Here is a 17,562-nt window from a genome sequence, read left to right on the forward strand (position 1 = left end):
CCCAGGACAATCGCTTGCTAAGATTTTATACAGGCGATGCAGGATTGTGGTGTACTGTGACTATGGTGAGACTGTCAGAAATTTTACGCAATGGTTTGCTTTGCGGTATTAACAATCCGGCCACCCAGAGGAAGTTGTTAGCTGAGCCGTCATTGACTTTTCAGGCCATCCAGATAGTGCTGTCCCGAGAAAGCTCAGAACAGGGAGTGCAGGAGCCACAGGGAATGGAGGTGCACGTCTCGGGGCGTAATCCCTTCCGTCCAAAAGCGTCTCCCCATGCCCCTGCTGTACATTGGGCGGGGCGCGTCCGGATCGACACCAGTGGCCGCCGGACATTTCTCCCCGAAGGGAGCCTGCTCCAGAACCGATGAATGAACCAAGTCAGTCAGTGTTGGACTTGTGGGCGTCGACCCCGTTGCGGATGCCAGTTCTGGGGGCGCCAGAGGTGCAGTCGCTACGACAGAAACTGGGGCTAGCCCAGGGGTCGTACCTTCCATTTTGATGAACCTGCAGGCACGACTCCAGAGGAGTCGGAGGATCACTGCCTGCTGCTGCATTGTGTGGCAGCTCACCGAGTGATGACGGTATGGGTCCCACTTGAGATGGAGTTGGACACTGGTGCAGTGGTCTTGGTGACTGCCAAAGGACATTCGACAACATCAAGCAGGGAATACAGACCCTTGCATTGACCGATACACAGGCCAGGTTGGCCACCTATACGGAGGAACCACTGGACACTGCTGGAACTACGATGACCCCTGTTGCTTATGGACGCCTGGATGGGCGTTTCCCGCTGATCGTGGTGCGCGGCCATGGGCCCAGTCTGTTGGGTCGTGACTGATTGAGCCATATACGGCTGCAGTCGCAGCACCTTCTTCAAACAGGTTCTGGAGGGTTAACGGAGGTACTAGGACGGTACCCAGATGTATTCTAGCCTGGTTTGGGGAAATAAAAGGGGCCAGAGCCTGTACGCAGGTTGAACCGGGAGCCACGCAATATTATTTCCCAGCCCGCCCGGTGCCTTACACTTTGCTTGAGAAGGTAGAAGCGGAACTCACTCGTTTGGAGTCCTTGGGTATTATTAGGCCCGTCCGTTTCACTAACTGGGCAGCGCCACTTGTACCGGTAATTAAACCAGATGCCATGGATCGCTTGTGTGACGACAATTAAACTTAGTCGATACAGCTTCCCGTCTCGACCGATATCTAATGCCCCACATAAAAGATCTCTACGCGAAGCTTGTAGGCGGACTCTCGGTCACAAAATTGAATACGAGTCACGCCTACCTACAGTTGGAGCTCGACCATGCATCCTGGTCATATGTAACTATTAATACACACAGGGCCTGTATGAAAATACACGGTTGCCCTTTAGAGTTTCCTCTGCTCGCCCTATCGTTCAACGTGCCATGGAGGGCATCTTGAGATGTTTCCACGTGTCGCTGTTTACTAAGATGATATTTTGCTTAAGGGAACTTCGGAGCAGGAACATTTGGAAAATTTGGTGGCTGCCCTTAAACGCTTCTCAGAGGCTGGAGTACGTTTACGTCGTACAAAGTGCGTCTTTCAGGCAAAGGAAGTAGGTGTATCTAGATTATCCGGTGGACTGCGATTTTTTGCACCCCGTCGCAGAGAAGGTGAGTGCAATTCAACAGGGCCCCGCCCCGACTGACGCGTCACATCTTTATTCTTTTCTCGGCCTTGTAAACTATTACGGGAAGTTCTGTAGCCATCTAAGGTGGCCACCTTCAAAGGACCATGGGAATTATGGCCAACCCAGGACTCAGACAGATACAGCGCCTATGTGTATCTGAAACACAGGTAACCAGATCTGATCGAAACCCCCGCTCATTTGCATTTTAATGGCCCATTTTCCCAGGACAATGGAACTCCAATCAAGCAACCGGTACAGCCACAGACTGATTGGCACCACTCCCTTACTCAGAAAACCCAACTCACAAGGTCAATGACCTCTAAGGACCCGCCCAGCCATCAAACCATCCACCCATTTATTGGCCAAAATCGAAGACAGTGAACAGATCAAACTATTGGGTCCAAGGTTAAGGAGCGCCCCAAAGAGCGCAAAATCCTAGAGGGATAAAAGAGAGCACAGCCAAGTGTTCTCTCTCTTTTGAATCGGCCTGTACCAATCCAATCATAGGAAGAACAGCCAGCCAAGTTCAAGTCCAACGATCGCTACCTGACGGATGAGCCAAGCAGAGACAGAGCCACTTTCTTCGAACCAGCCAAGTGAAATCCAGATAAAGGCCTTATCCATTTGCACAGTGCCGGTCGCCCTGAAGTTAAGTATAGGTTATTGTAGCTGAGAGGTGTAGTTTAACTCGTCATAGATATTGTGCTTGCATGGGCCTTGTGGTTCACCAAGATAAATAGAAATACCCACAGTATTGGCGACGCTGTTGGGTGGGACCGAAAAACACCAACATCATTGGCGACTCAGATGGGACTCGATTAGAAGTTGTCAGAACCCTGTCAGTTGTCAGTTCTCTGAGAGAACCCACAAACTTTGAATCCAATTGTGAGAAAGGGAAAGAACCACAAGTGCAAGTCCCATATCGACCAAATAACCAAATTTCGGAAGCGTGTACTAACCGTCATGCGTACCTAACAGGAAGAATAAGGTAAACTCGTTAGAATTATGCACAACTGTCGAGGGATTGACAGCCGGAAAATAGCTGAAGCCATACCCGCTGTTCAAATCACCGCATTATTCCCCTGTCCCAAATTAAAAGTAGAGAAAGAGATAAGAGAAGTAATGACCATTAAAGCAATGGAAGGATTGATGAATCCACAGGAACCAGAGGAGAAATTGTGCAAAAATGGATCGAGTCCATCGTTAAATTGCCCCTGCCCCAAAATGTCACTGCACTCCGGTCATTCCTAGGTTTGGTAGGATATTGCAGAAATCATATCGATGGTTTTGTCACTAAAGCAGCCCCACTCTCAGAGTTTCTTAAAAAGAACGCCCATGGGAATGGCTTCCGTAGCACACAGATGCCATTGATGATTTAAAACATGCCCTGGACACAGCCCCCGCTTTACAAGTTCCAGACTCAGACTTGCCCTATGCCATAGAAGTCGCAACCACAGACTGAACCCCATCAGCAGTGCTCCTGCAAGAATGACACGATCACTTGGGACCCGTAGCCTCTGCCTCAAGAGTATTAGACCCCGTAGAGCAAGGATTCTCAGCCTGCGAACGACACTTGCTTGCAGTCTTTTGGGTACATCACAGGCCTCAACCCAGTAACGATCTTGACCGAGCACACCCCCACTCAACTAGTACTAGACGATAGATTAAAGGACGGTTCAGTCAGCCAAATCAGAGCAGCCCACTGGACAATACTGTTACAAGGCAGGGACATTATGGTAAAATGCACCAAGATCCATACATTTCTAGCCAATAATCTCCGATATGCAGGGAGCCCACGAGTGCCAGATCATAGCAGCCCAACACCACGCACGAGCAAGACACAGGATTCCCAAACCACAGGGGATACTTAAAAATGTATGTAGCCAGTTCGTCCACAATGGAAAATGGAGTTAGAATTAGTGGTTGTGGAATTTACGTAGAAGGCGCGCAGGGACGCCCAATAGAAGAGATCTCTTTAAAATTGCTTGGCCACCTTGGTTCACAAGCAGCAGAACCCGCAGCCATAGCCTATGTAATTCAGCGCCCTGACTCTTTTCCAACTCCCGCAGACATACACTCAGACAGCCTGTCTAACAGTGTAACAGTTTAACAGAATTCCTGTCCCTCTGGGAATCTCGAGGTTTTGTTTCAGCCGATGGAAAACCCCTGCCCTCTGCCCCGTTGTTAAAGCACATTCTCAAGACAACCTCAGATCGCACATATGGTATTATTAAAGTAAGAAACCATCATCACCCCTCCCCACCTGGTAATGTAAAGGCAGACACCCTAGCCAAGGCAGGATCACGCCATGGTCACTTTTGGCAGCCACCCGAAAGCGAACCGATACACTCAGTCCAGGTTTCCCAGACCAATATTGAGGTTGTATCTGAAGCCCAAAAGGCAGACACCACCCTCAAACAAGTTTTAGAAGGCACCTTCCCAGCCCCTTATGATAAATGGAAGGACGCATTGACTGTACAGGACAGCATAGATTTAAAAAATGAAATTTATGTGGTTCCCACCCAGGACATAAACCAGCTCATTTACCAATTTCATGACAGACACAGCCATCAGGGAATAGACAATACCATTGCCCATTTAAGACCTTTGTGTTGATGGCCCGATTTAAAAAGTGATGTAACCCATTATGTCGAGAATTTTATGCTCAGAACAATCCAAACGTTACTCAAAGAAAGGACAATTATGTCATACCCTACCTATGAAAGGCCCTTGGACAAATTTGCAAATCGATTACATTGGCCCCCTTCCCCCTTGCAGAAATGGTTTCAAGTACGTGCTGGTTGTAATCAACACCTTTACTAAATGGGTAACAGCATTTCCCTCATGGACAAACACAGCAAAGGCCACCACCAAGATTTTGACCCAACAGATATTCACACGCTGGGGTCTCAGCCAGATCAAGGTTCCCACTTCACCGGCAGAGTCATGCAAAATGTTTCAACAATTTTTGGGATCAGGCAGAAATTCCATATAGTATATCACCCCAAATCCAGTGGCACAGTCGAGAGAATGAATCGAACTCTGAAAGCGACCATTAGGAAAATGGTGCAACAGAACAATACCACGTGGGACACGGTCCTCCCATTTGCTCCAATGTTTATTCGGAACACCGTTTCCAGTTCAACAGGTTTCACCCCCCACACTCTCATGCCCTCACCCATGAAAAAGCAGTCCAACAGGTTACAAATAACATTAAAGCGGCACAACTCGCTGCAGCTGTCCGATTAGGCGCTTGAAAGAAGCAGAGTAAAGCCTGCTTTGACAAAACCGTCCACCCCGTAGAGTATACAGTCGGTCAACAAGTAGTGGTTTCACTTTACAACCCCAGTTCTTTCCTCTCCCCCAAATTTGCAGGACCCTACTCTATGTCTGACAAAGTGAGCCCCTCAGTGTACAAGATAACGTACCCCAACAGTAAAACTGGTTGGTTCCACATCAACTAACTCAAAGTCTATGGATCACAATTAAAGTTAAAATCAATGTACGAATCCTCGTGGATAACGAACAAATTAATGATTGGAAGGAGAATGCCCTTGTTGCCCATGAACTCAGATTCCTGTTGGCATCAGTGAACGCCTCATGGCTCTTCACCTATAACTTGCCAAATAGCAGCTGGCAATGGTCGTGAGGTTTAGCACACTGGGTTAAATCGCTGGCTTTGAAAGCAGACCAAGGCAGTCCAGCAGCACGGTTCAATTCCTGTACCAGCCTCCCTGAACAGGCGCCGGAATGTGGCGACTAGGGGCTATTCACAGTAACTTAATTGAAGCCTACTCATGACAATAAGCGATTTTCATTTCATTTTTTTCATTTCATTGAGTGCCTACACCCCAATCCTTGATGCAGAGAATGAGTCCAAAGAAGGCTGCTACTCCAACCGGAACACCATATTCTCCAACATTCCTGAGGAACATCCTCCTTGGGGACTTCAATTCCAGGATGGAAAAGGACACAACAAAAGGCTCATCAAATATGTGGAAGACAAACTGTCATCACTAACATATTGTTCCGTCAAAAATCCAAGTTCAAGACATAGAAAATACAGCACAGAACAGGCCCTTCGATGTTGTGCCGAACTTTTGTCCTAGATTAAGAACAAATTAATCTACACCCCATCATTCTACCGTAATCCATATAACTATCCAACAGCCGCTTGAAGGTCCCTAATGTTTACTACTCAACTACTTCCACAGGCAGTGCATTCCATGCCCCCACTACTCTCTGGGTAAAGAACCTAGCTCTATCCAATTCAAGAGCGGACTATACGGTCAATGGAAGAGTCCTGGGGAAAATTGACGTACAGAGAGATCTAGGAGTTCAGGTCCATTGTACCCTGAAGGTGGCAACGCAGGTTGATAGAGTGGTCAAGAAGGCATACAGCATGCTTGCCTTCATCGGACGGGGCATTGAGTAAAAGAGTCGCAGGTCACGTTAGAGTTGTATGGGACTTTGGTTAGACCACATTTCGAATACGGCGTGCAGTTCTGGTTGCCACATTACCAAAAGGATGTGGATGCTTTAGAAAGGGTGCAGACGAGGTTCACCAGGATGTTGCCTGGTATGGAGGGTGCTAGCTATGAAGAAAGGTTGAGTAGATTAGGATTGTTTTCGTTGGGCAGCACGGTGGCCTAGTGGTTAGCACAACCGCCTCACGGCGCTGAGGTCCCAGGTTCGATCCCGGCTCTGGGTCACTGTCTGTGTGGAGTTTGCACATTCTCCCCGTGTCTGCGTGGGTTTCGCCCCCACAACCCAAAAATGTGCAGAGTAGGTGGATTGGCCACACTAAATTGCCCCTTAATTGGAAAAAATAATTGGGTAATCTAAATTTAAAAAAAAAAAAGGATTGTTTTCGTTGGAAAAACTGAGGTTGAGGGGGGACCTGATTGAGGTCTACAAAATTATGAGAGGTATGGACAGGGTGGATAGCAACAAGCTTTTTCCAAGGGTGGGGGTGTCAATTACAAGGGGTCACGATTTCAAGGTGAGAAGGGGAAAGTTTAAGGGATGTGCGTGGAAAGTTTTTTTTAATGCAGAGGGTGGTGGGTGCCTGGAACGCTTTGCCAGCGGAAGTGGTAGAGGTGGGCACGATAGCCTCATTTAAGATGCATCTAGACAGATATATGAACGGGCGTGGAAATAGGCGACAGGTTTAGATAAAGGATCTGGATCGGCACAGGCTGGGAGGGCCGAAGGGCCTGTTCCTGTGCTGTAATTTTCTTGTTCTGACGTCCCCCCTATATCTTCCACCATTCACCTTCAATTTATGTCCCCTTGTAATGGTTTGTTCTAGCCGGGAATAGTCTCTGACTGTCTACTCTATCTATTCCCCTGATCATCTAATAAACCTCTATCAAGTCTCCCCTCATCCTTCCCTGTTCTAATGGGAAAAGGCCTAGCACGCTCAACCTGTCCTCGTAAGACCTACTCTCCATTCCAGGCAACATCCTGGTAAATCTCCTTTGCACCTTTTCCAAAGCTTCCACATCCTTCCTAAAGTGAGGCGACCAGAACTGCACACAGTACTCCAAATGTGGCCGTACCAAGGTTTTGTACAGCTGCATCATCACCTCACGGCTCTTAAATTCAATCCTCTGCTGATGAACGCGAGCACACCATAGGCCTTCTTAACAGCTCTATCCACTTGAGTGGCAACTTTTAAATATCTATGAACATAGACCCAAAGATCTCTCTGCTCCTCCACATTGCCAAGAACCCTACCGTTAACCCTTCTTGGAGACATTCATGATCAGAGCACTCGCACAGGGTGGCATGGTAGCACAGTGGTTGGCACAGTTGCTTCACAGCTCCAGGGTCCCAGGTTCGATACCCGGCTTGAGTCACTGTCCGTGCGGAGTCTGCACGTTCTCCCCGCGTCTGCGTGGGTTTCCTCCCACAGTCCAAAGATGTGCAGGTTAAGTGGATTGGCCATGCTAAATTGCCCTCAGGTTTGCTGGGGTTACTGGTTTACGGGGGTAGGGTGGAGGTGTGGGCTTAAGTGGGGTGCTCTTTCTAGGAGCCGGTGCAAACTCGATGCGCCGAATAGCCTCCTTCTGCACTGTAAATTCTATGATTCTATGATCAGTGTCTGATCCTGAGACCAAAAGGATGCCTTCGTCACCACATGTAAATGTTGCCACAGTCTCAGAGAATGGTAGGCTGCTTTCCCCTTTGAGAGCTGACTTATGCTGATGTAACTGGAGAGTCACCACACCTCTGGCATGGGGCATGGTTGAGAAGGACTTTACGAATAATCTCAGCTAGTATGGGAATTGGACGCATGCTGTTGGCATTGCCCCGCATCGCAAACCAACTGTCCAGCCAACTGAGCTAACCAACCCCCCCAAACCCAGCTCATCCACTCCTATACATCCATCAAACTCCAGCAGAAGGAGCAGAGGATGAAGTAACACTTCAGAACAAAGGTCAACGTTGAGTGGCTTCAAGGGCCAAGCATGGCAACAAATCTCCAACTATGGACAAAGCTCGGCACAACATCGAGGGCCGAAGGGCCTGTTCTGTGCTGTACTGTTCTATGTATGAAATCTACAAAGCATTCATTCTAACAGAGTGGAGGAAAACTGAAAAGAGCTGGACAGTCATCATCTCAAGTTGTCAAGAACCATCGGCTGCAAGACCACGAAACACCAAGACTCATTTGACGAGAATTAAAACATGATGCAAGACCACAATCGCCAGGAAGAGGAAAGCCTGGTTAAATGACATCAATGGCAAAGCAAAGAGGTGAGCTCAACAAATAGCAAATGCAGAAGTACAAAGAAGAACAAGGGAACAAACTGCAACACTACTTCGGTTTGACCGAGATGTCCACTATGACCCCCAAATTACAAGTTCTCTCCCGCGACAATGGACACCTCCTTCAAAAGGCGGAGACAGGACGAAGGGGCTTTGACAGTAGGAGATATGTACGGGGAAGGCAGGGTAGCGACCCCAGAGGACCCACGGACAAGTTCCAGCTCCCGAAAGGGAACAAACTACGATACAATCAAATCAAAAACTGCATGGGAACACCCTCATGAACCATCCTGATTTGGAATAATTTAACTGTTTCTTCACTGTTGTTTGGCCAACATCCTGGAACTCCCTGCCAAACAGCACTATGCTCTAGTTACACGGTGTGGACTGCAGCAGTTTAAAATGGCAGCTTCTCAAAGGCAATTTGTGATGGGCAACAAATGCTCGCCTTGCCAGTGATGCTCACATCCCACAAATGAATAAAAATAAAACCTCAAAAGCAGCATCCCTGGTCAACTTGTAATTCGCCATACATGTAATTTGGCTGTTTTTTAAAAAATAAGCATTTAAACTGTCCCTCCTGCTCGGAGACAGTAATTTGGGTTTCATCTATATAGTACTGATGGACATTACTTGGTTAATTATACACAAATGCAGAGTTCTCTCCTGTACAGTATGATTATTCAAATATCCTACAATACTTTTTACACTTCATTTGCTGTTAAGCTCTTCCAGGGAGAGTCACTCCATTTTTCTCCGGGATCAGGTTGAGCTTGACAGTAGATTCACAATGCACATTTAGCTATTGTAGCAATGTACAGTACAACAGAAGTGGTTTTACACTGCAGCTAATCTAGCAAGTCAATATCTTCGTGTCAGTACTCATACGTTCATCCTCAAATACATATTAAATCAGGAGATAGACATTAATATTATTTTATTGGAAATTTAAGTTACTGGCCCTCATGCCCACTCTTCCACCACTTTATAGCAACACACAATTGGTTTGAAGACCCATTAGTGATTAGAAGAATTTCTAAAAATGAAAATAATGGCATACATCAAATTGTCTCGAACTTCTTTTGAGATTTTCAGTTTTATTTTCTATTGTGGTCTTTTTAACACAATACTAGATGGAACCATTACTTAGAATGTGCCATATAAAACAACTTAATCCAACGCAACATTGAGCAAAGCAAAAATGGTGCTGAATTGATTTATTCTTTATGTTCTCATGCAGCACTTCATTCTTCTGAGTAAAATAATCTTTTCAGGTGATTTGGCCAACAAATAATGTTCTCTCATTACTGTGGTGCTGTAAAATTAAAACATCCCTATGTTGTCTTCCTCTTATTTACCCTTTTTAATGATATTTTGGTGCGTATACTTAATTAGTAACTTACTTTTATAGCTTCCGCTTGGTTTGCTACCGAACCCGCAAAATGAAAAATTCAGGCCACAGATCAGGGACTGAACTTCCCAATAGCTCAATATCACACCATGCAATTTCCAACTTGTATACCAGGACAGTCATTATTTGCCAATGGAATGTTAGCAGCTGCACGGATTGTTATTTCAAATCTTTTAATATCCAAGTATAATGAACAAATTTGTTAACAAAGTGATATGCTTGGCTGGGTTGCAAAACCATTACCTTTAACAAGGGTTATATGTGGCTATAAGGTCACTTACTTGTTAGCTGGGCTTCAGAGAACTTCACTAAACAGTTAAGTCTTCCAGTTTCCTCTTGTAGCTTCAACCAGACCTGCTCGTGGAAGAGGTGAAGTTTGGCATCCGTATCCACAGCCACTGTATTGTTATCTATTTGACAGCTTAGTAAAGCATTCGTACCTAAGGATTAAACATGCAATTACCAAATATCAATATAGAAATTGTACATTTTAATTGACAGCAATAAACAGAATGTAAATTTGAATGGAGGAATTCAATGCCCGATCAGATACAGAAAATTCATCTTTCTTTCCCTCTCTATTTCTCGAAGGGAGAGAAGAAAAAGAAAAAAGGAAAACTAAAAAATAAATAGGCCCAGGATTAGAACATAGAACAGTACAGCACAGAACAGGCCCTTCAGCCCTCGCTGTTGTGCCGAGCCATGATCACCCTACTCAAACTCACATATCCACCCTATACCTGTAACCCAACAACCCCCCCCCCCCCCCCCCCCCCCCCTTAACCTTACTTTTTAGGACACTACGGGCAATTTAGCATGGCCAATCCACCTAACCCGCACATCTTTGGACTGTGGGAGGAAACCGAAGCACCCGGAGGAAACCCACGCACACACGGGGAGGACGTGCAGACTCCGCACAGACAGTGACCCAGCCGGGAATCGAACCTGGGACCCTAGAGCTGTGAAGCATTTATGCGAACCACCATGCTACCGTGCTGCCCACTATTGGCAACCTTATTTCTGGCACTGATCAGACAAAATAAAAATGCACACATAACTTGTTCCAATTTTCCTGAGCGATCTTCCGATGGAGGTTCCTTCACATCCGATTTAGTGCAACAAACCCCGTAGGGAGGAATGCAGAGAATCAGTCCAGAAGCCACAACCCCTTTTTCCAACACTAGCTGCCATATTCCAGCAAGAGTTTAAATTTCCCAAAGCTGCTTTGAAAACAGTTATGGAGAGAAGTTAAGAGTGTAAGTGGTAAAGGTTACGGTGGGTAAGGTAAGTGGGTAAGGGGGTCGGATGGGTAAGTGACTCGGTGAGGAAGGTGGTAGATGGGGGAGTGGGTCAGAGGCAGTTGGATCAGAGTTGTTCAGATGCTAGTCAGGTCAGTCAGGGTGAGTGATTGGGCATTCACCTGTGTATTTATCCAGGTGTTAAACTCAACTTTGTTCTTATCCAGCATTTTCAGGATAAATATCCGAGAAAGGTGGAACTGTCCAAAATATGCCTCCTATAAGCGTTGGAGAATTTTTTTGGAGGGTCTTGGGCAGCAGGGTGATTGACCAACAGAAGTTCAAATTTCCCAGGCAATGCCCACAAAATCTTTGCATTGGGACTTCTGCAGTGTATCTTCCGAGGCATGCCAACTATCCAGAGACTAGAGGGTCTGGGTCACAGGTTCTTAAAATTATCAATTAATTCAAACCTGAAGGACAAAGACTCCATACTTAATGTTCTGCCAGAACAGTTGACTGGCAATAATTAATACTTAGCACATAATTAAAAGGGTACTTAAGCTGAAAGACAAGGGTCATAATTTTCCAGCCGTTGCAATTCTCTGTTCCAGCCGGCAGCGCACCCCCGCCCATGGGTTTCCTGGCGGAAATCCGATTGGCAAGCGGCGGGAGTAGAGAATCCCGCCACCAGTGAACGGCGCGCTGCCAAGAAACACACAGCTGGGGGACTGGAGAATCCAGCCCAAGATTTAACTTTGTGGCAATTTCAGGGTTTTTTTGTGGCAATTTCAGTTTGTATTTACTGTGCAAATACAGCACCTTCATTCTACAGTATTCAATAAATTCCCATGGTGAGTTAGATAACAAAGTGCCATTTTTATTAGGCTAATGGCAACTTGGATACAACTTCTTGTATCTTTCGAGTTTAAACATGCATCTGCACCTTACCTGAAGTTGTCGTAATACTTGCACGCAAGTAACCACAAGATGATATCATTGTGGGTGGTCATTTTTGGTGTGACAATCTCAAAACAAAATCTGATTAATTGTAAACATCTTTTAGCTCATTCTCAGAATGCAGTTCATCACTGGAAAGGATGGAATTTATTGCCCCATCCACAGTTGACCCGAGAAGGTAGTAATGAGTCTTTTTGAACTGTTATCGGCATCAATTTTATTAGTGGCTTGACAAACCACTTCAGAGGACAGTCATGAGAACCACGTTGGTGTGGGATTGGAGTTACATATAGGTCAGATTGGTTAAGGACAGGGGGATAATGAGTTTTATTTTCAATTGCTAACGGACATTAATCAATCCAATAGGTTCATGGTCTGTTTTACTGACATCGGTTTTTATTTCCAGGTTTAAAAAAAAACTTAATTTCATTTCTTAAACTGTGAGGTAATACATTTTGGAAGGTCTAAAACAGGTGGGAAATATACAGCAAATGGCAGAATCCTGAAGAGTATTGGCAGAGAGATCTGGGTGTACAGATCCACAGGTCACTGAAAGTAGCAACGCAGGTGGAGAAGGTAGTCAAGAAGGAAAAAGGTTTTCAATCGGACGGGGCATTGAATATAAAAATGGGCAAGTCATTCTGCAGCTGTATAGAACCTTGGAATATAGTGTTCAATTCTGGTCACCACACTACCAGAAGGATGTGGAGGCTTTGGAGAGGGTACAGAATAGGTTTACCAGGATGTTGCTTAGCTTGGAGTGCATTAGCTATGAGGAGGTTGGATAAACTTGGTTTGTTCTCACTGGAACAACGGAGGTGAGGGGTGACCTGATAGAAGTCCGCAAAATTTTGAGGGGCATGGACAGAGTGGATAGTCAGAAACTTATTCCCCAGGGTGGAAGGGTCAATTACGAGAGACATAGGTTTAAGGTGCAAGGGGCAAAGTTTAGAGGAGATGTGTAAGGGACATTTTTATTTTTTTAAATTTTATTTACACAGAGGGTAGTGGAACTTGCAGTCGGTGGAGGTGGTAGAAGCAGGTACGATAGTGACATTTAAGGGGTGCACTGACAATTACATGAATGGGATAGGAATAGAGGTATAAGGACCCCAGAAGGTTTTAGGTTAGACGGGAAGCATGATTGCTGCAGGCTTGGAGGGCCAAAAAGCCTGTTCCTGTGCTGCACTTTTCTTTGTTCTTTGCTGTAGTTTTGTTCTCTGGATTTTTAGTGTAGGCCTTAGTCCAGCAACATGGCAGTGATTAGAATTGTGTAAGTTAAGTTTTAAAGTATTTTATCCTCTGGAAAAAAAAAAGCCTGGAGAATAATACCTTTCTAAATGGAAAATCAGAGTACCCTTTTTAAAACATGCATGAGGCCTGGATCCTGATCTTCTGGTCTTCAGAAAGTTGGAGACTGGATGTATCTTGGAAGATAGGGGCAGCACGGTAGCATGGTGGTTAGCATAAATGCTTCACAGCTCCAGGGTCCCAGGTTTTACTGTTCTATGTTCTATATGCAAGGACTCCATAACAATTGGCCAAGAAGTTTGAACTCCTCCCAGCTCCCCAGAACCTCTGAAAACATCTCCAAATAAGATTTAAAATTGGATACTTTGATGATTCTGACTTACTGAGGCAGTTACCCAGGAAAAGTTGAATAGAAAAATCCTAGCATAACACCAGGGCAACTACTTAATTGACCGCCCCCACAAATACCCCCATTAGCCCCCGAGTTGATCTGCCAACCTCCAACTCAACCTGACTTGACACCATACCCGACCCGATCCACCTACCCATTTGCCACCTTACCCCCTCACCCAACTGCTCCACCTCTCTTAACTGCCACCTTATCCACCTACCCCTTTACTGTCATGATGTGACAATATATAAAATTTTTAAAGGCTCATTTTTGTTTATAAATGTTTACATTAATTTTAAAAGCCTCCTTCCAAATGGAAGTATGGACAAATGACAGGGCACCTTCAGGTGTTTATTCAAACTGCATCAGACTCACATCTCTAGAGTTGGCTAGATAGAGTTATTAAAATGCAAAGACCCCTCCAGGGATGTCCACTGAATTCTAAAAGGTGTGAAAACACTTTTACATCTGAGGGAACAGGAGACAGGATGGGATTTCAAATGTCCTCAACATAACTAACCTCTTGCCTTGTCAAACAATACTTCATTGAAATTAACATAGCAGCCATTTTAAGTTTGAGAACTGTATAAAGTTGGTTACAGAACAGATGTTTTGTGTGCAATTGCCCAGGAACAACTCAAAGATAAAAAAATAGAATCTGGATCCTTAAGCTACCCCTGAACCTTTCCAATATTTGCTGCCCAAAATGCCCCATGAATCTGCGGGGTCTTGTCCACCCAAATAAAAGAAGATGCCATTTTGTTGACCTTAACAAAGAAAGATTTTGGAAGACAAATTGGGAGATATTGAAACAAAAACAAAACCTTTTGTTTTTGGAGCGTGCACCTCTAAGGTCAGAGGGACGTCATCCCACTTCTTCAAGTTGGATTTAACCCCATTCACCAGACTAGCATAATTTAGTTTGTGGAGAAAGGCCCAATAGTGGCCCACTCGGATTCCCAGATAACTGAAGTTAAACCTGGCCAGGCAAAATGGCAACCTCCCCAGATCGACTTCCCTCCTTACGGGTATCACTCTTATCTAGATTTAATTGATACCTCGGAGCCAAAACTCCTAATTAGCTTCATTACCTCCTCTATATTGGTGAGTGGGTCTGTGATATAAAGAAGATTATCTGCATATAAAGACACCCTATGCTCCCTTCGTCGTCGTCCCCAACCCCTATGCTCCCTTCATCGCCCCCCCTGTTCTAACCTCCTCCACCCAGTGGCCAAACTCAAATCACCAGAGGCTCAATTGCCAAGGCAAACAAAAGTGGAGACAATGGCCAGCCCTCCCTCATACCCTTGTTTAATTGGAAGTAACCCAAGCTAAGGGCATTGGTACCCACACCTGCGGTGGGGGCCCTGTACAAAAGCTGAATCCATTATATAAATTTTGGCACAAAGCCACACTTTCCAAGACTTTCAAATTGGTACCCCTCGCTCCACCCTATTAAATGCTTTTTCCGAATCCATTGAAATAATCTCCTCTGGCTCGGGCACTGAGAGAAGCCACAGAACGACGTTTAATAATTGTTGTATGTTGGCCGACAATTGTCAAAACCAGTCTTCCACAGGAATTTGGTTTTGAGGTTCTCTACTATGTTGGGTTTTCTTCTTTATATTAATATGCTGTTTCCTTTATTTTTTCATTGTTGTTCTTTGGCATGATATTTAGTCGCTAGTGGGGTGCGCAAGTTAAATGGGGTCTCAGTATTTAAAAAAATGTTATTTATTTTTCTCTTTCTTCAGTTGGGAGTCTCCCTGCTAATGGGCGCTGGTTTGGAGGTTTCACTACAGCTCATTATAGTAGTTCATCAGTTGTTTTCAGAAAATGAGTTTAAAGTTTTTGCTATGTTTTGCACCCCTCCCCCCCTCAGCAATCCTCTGACCCAGCAAGAGGTCAGAGAATCCCGCCCCACTTTCTTGACTTATTTTATTGATCCAATTGATGGGATACAAGACTGAAAACTGAAAACTTGCTCTAGGCTGGAAATTCCAGTTTCCATGCCAGCCAACCCATGATTTTCTGCTCGTTCATTTAAATTGGAAAATAGTAGTGGACAGGCACGTGCTGAAACAGAAAAGGTTAACAGATTTTAATCTTAATTTTTCTATATATGACCTGCAATTGATTCTTCCAAAATTGTTAATCTGGCCCCAATTTTAAATAATAATACTAGCTGAATATTCCCTCAATATATTAGTGGCAGATGTCTATCATAGAATCATTAGCTGAAACAATGGTTCTAGTTACACAGCCCATAACAGAACATGGGCTACGTTAAAAACAAAAAAAGAGTTGTGTCCCAAATGCAGATCAACTGAACAGTTGAGAATCCTGCGCCATTGGAAGCAAGCGCATAGTGCGTCATAATAAAGTTTGGGTTACAAAAATTACCGTATGGTTTAGCTTAAGAAATCAGATCTAGATGGCTACTGGCTACATTTCATTTTTATGGGAACACTGAGCCCTTCTGGTTCCCAGCAGGAATGCTGCTTTGTCACTACGTGAGCTTGGGATTATCCAGTCACTCCCCTAATCAGATAGGAGAAACTGTCATGTGGCAGCTGAAAAATTATCTCCCTCAACCACATGGATTGTAAATTCTGGCTTATCTGGAAAAAAATAACCTCTCTAAATTGGCTGACATCAAAGAGAGTTATTAATAAAGGTTCTCATCAGACAGTATGGACAGATTCTTCAATGTCATCATGGCATCCAGCGGAACATAAACAAAAGACCAGAATAGGAGAAGACTGTTCAGCCCATTGAAGCTCATCTGTTTGGTATTATAGCTCCCACTGCAGCAACTAGCCTTTCTAAATGTACCTAATTGTTTCTATTGCGTGATGCGGCAAATGTTCAAACATTTCTCACTGAATAAAAAAGTAATTGCTATTACGTCTTATGCCTGTGGCGACTAGGGGCTTTGCACAGTAACTTCATTGAAGCCTACTCGTGACAATAAGCGATTTTCATTTCATTTCACATGGTTTCACCCTCGTCATTTATTTTGCATATTGGTTGGAAAAATAGGATCAGAATTGCAAAAAGAAAAATTATACCAGGAGACATAATTTTACCTAGGGCTAAATATGTATTTTTTCCTTCAAAAGTTCTTCTATATAAACTGATGCAAATAAATTGTCACAAGATGTGATGCATTATAATGCAGTATTACAAATATTTGCTATTAACCTCAAAACACATTTGGAAGATCTCGGAAACCTGCTTCATAATTCATTGCACTAGTAAAAGCTAATGTATTTAACTAAATCTAGAACACTGCAATTGTATGAGCAGGTTCAATATTGTGATACAGTAAATTAAAATAATATTTAGTATGGTTGAGTCATGCAATAGCAGAGCTTTAGGTTGCTTTGCCTCAGACTTAACATTAAAATTCAGTTTTCAATATTATAATATACATTGGACAACATTCATAATTGCTACTTGTACGCTATCAGGTCAAATCTCAATTTTCAATTCTTCTAATTGCAAAAGATACATGGTAACAGATTAGTTACAATACCGCACAGTTTGAACAGCTGACCGATTCAAACTTTGTAATTTTCCTGCTTTGTCATCATTATAATTTCAAAATCTTCTAAAGGTTTTCATTTTAAAACACTTTTCTCTAAAAACAGTTCTAAATTACGTGAACAATGTTGAATCTATAAAGTACTCTAATTTTATAATTTAGGTATTGGATCAAACAAATAAATCCATTGCTGGCTATTAATTGGCAATAGATTTGGTGAGAAAAGATGTCTGGGGAAAATTAAAAATGCAATTTCAAATATAAATATTTCAGCATCAATTATTCATGAGCATGATCTTGTGCACTCCGTTTCATTCGTGCAAGTGTGTTGGCTGTC

At 44.1% G+C, this 17,562-nt stretch overlaps 1 protein-coding gene across 3 annotated transcripts in view; it reads right to left on the minus strand.

Annotated features, from left to right (window-relative positions):
• gpr180 (G protein-coupled receptor 180) overlaps positions 1–17,562 on the minus strand; it is a 227,780-nt gene that overhangs the window by 143,462 nt on the left and 66,756 nt on the right. For all 3 annotated transcript variants that reach the window (XR_005463122.1, XM_038817739.1, XM_038817740.1), the window contains exon 2: positions 10,120–10,278. Coding sequence is in view for 2 of the 3 variants with exons in the window: in XM_038817739.1 (XP_038673667.1) it covers positions 10,120–10,278 (159 nt within the window). In the remaining variant the exon portion in view is untranslated. The remainder of the gene's footprint in view (positions 1–10,119; positions 10,279–17,562) is intronic.

This window comes from Scyliorhinus canicula, chromosome 14 (assembly GCF_902713615.1).
Source record: "Scyliorhinus canicula chromosome 14, sScyCan1.1, whole genome shotgun sequence".
Classification (NCBI taxonomy): Eukaryota; Metazoa; Chordata; class Chondrichthyes; order Carcharhiniformes; family Scyliorhinidae; genus Scyliorhinus; species Scyliorhinus canicula.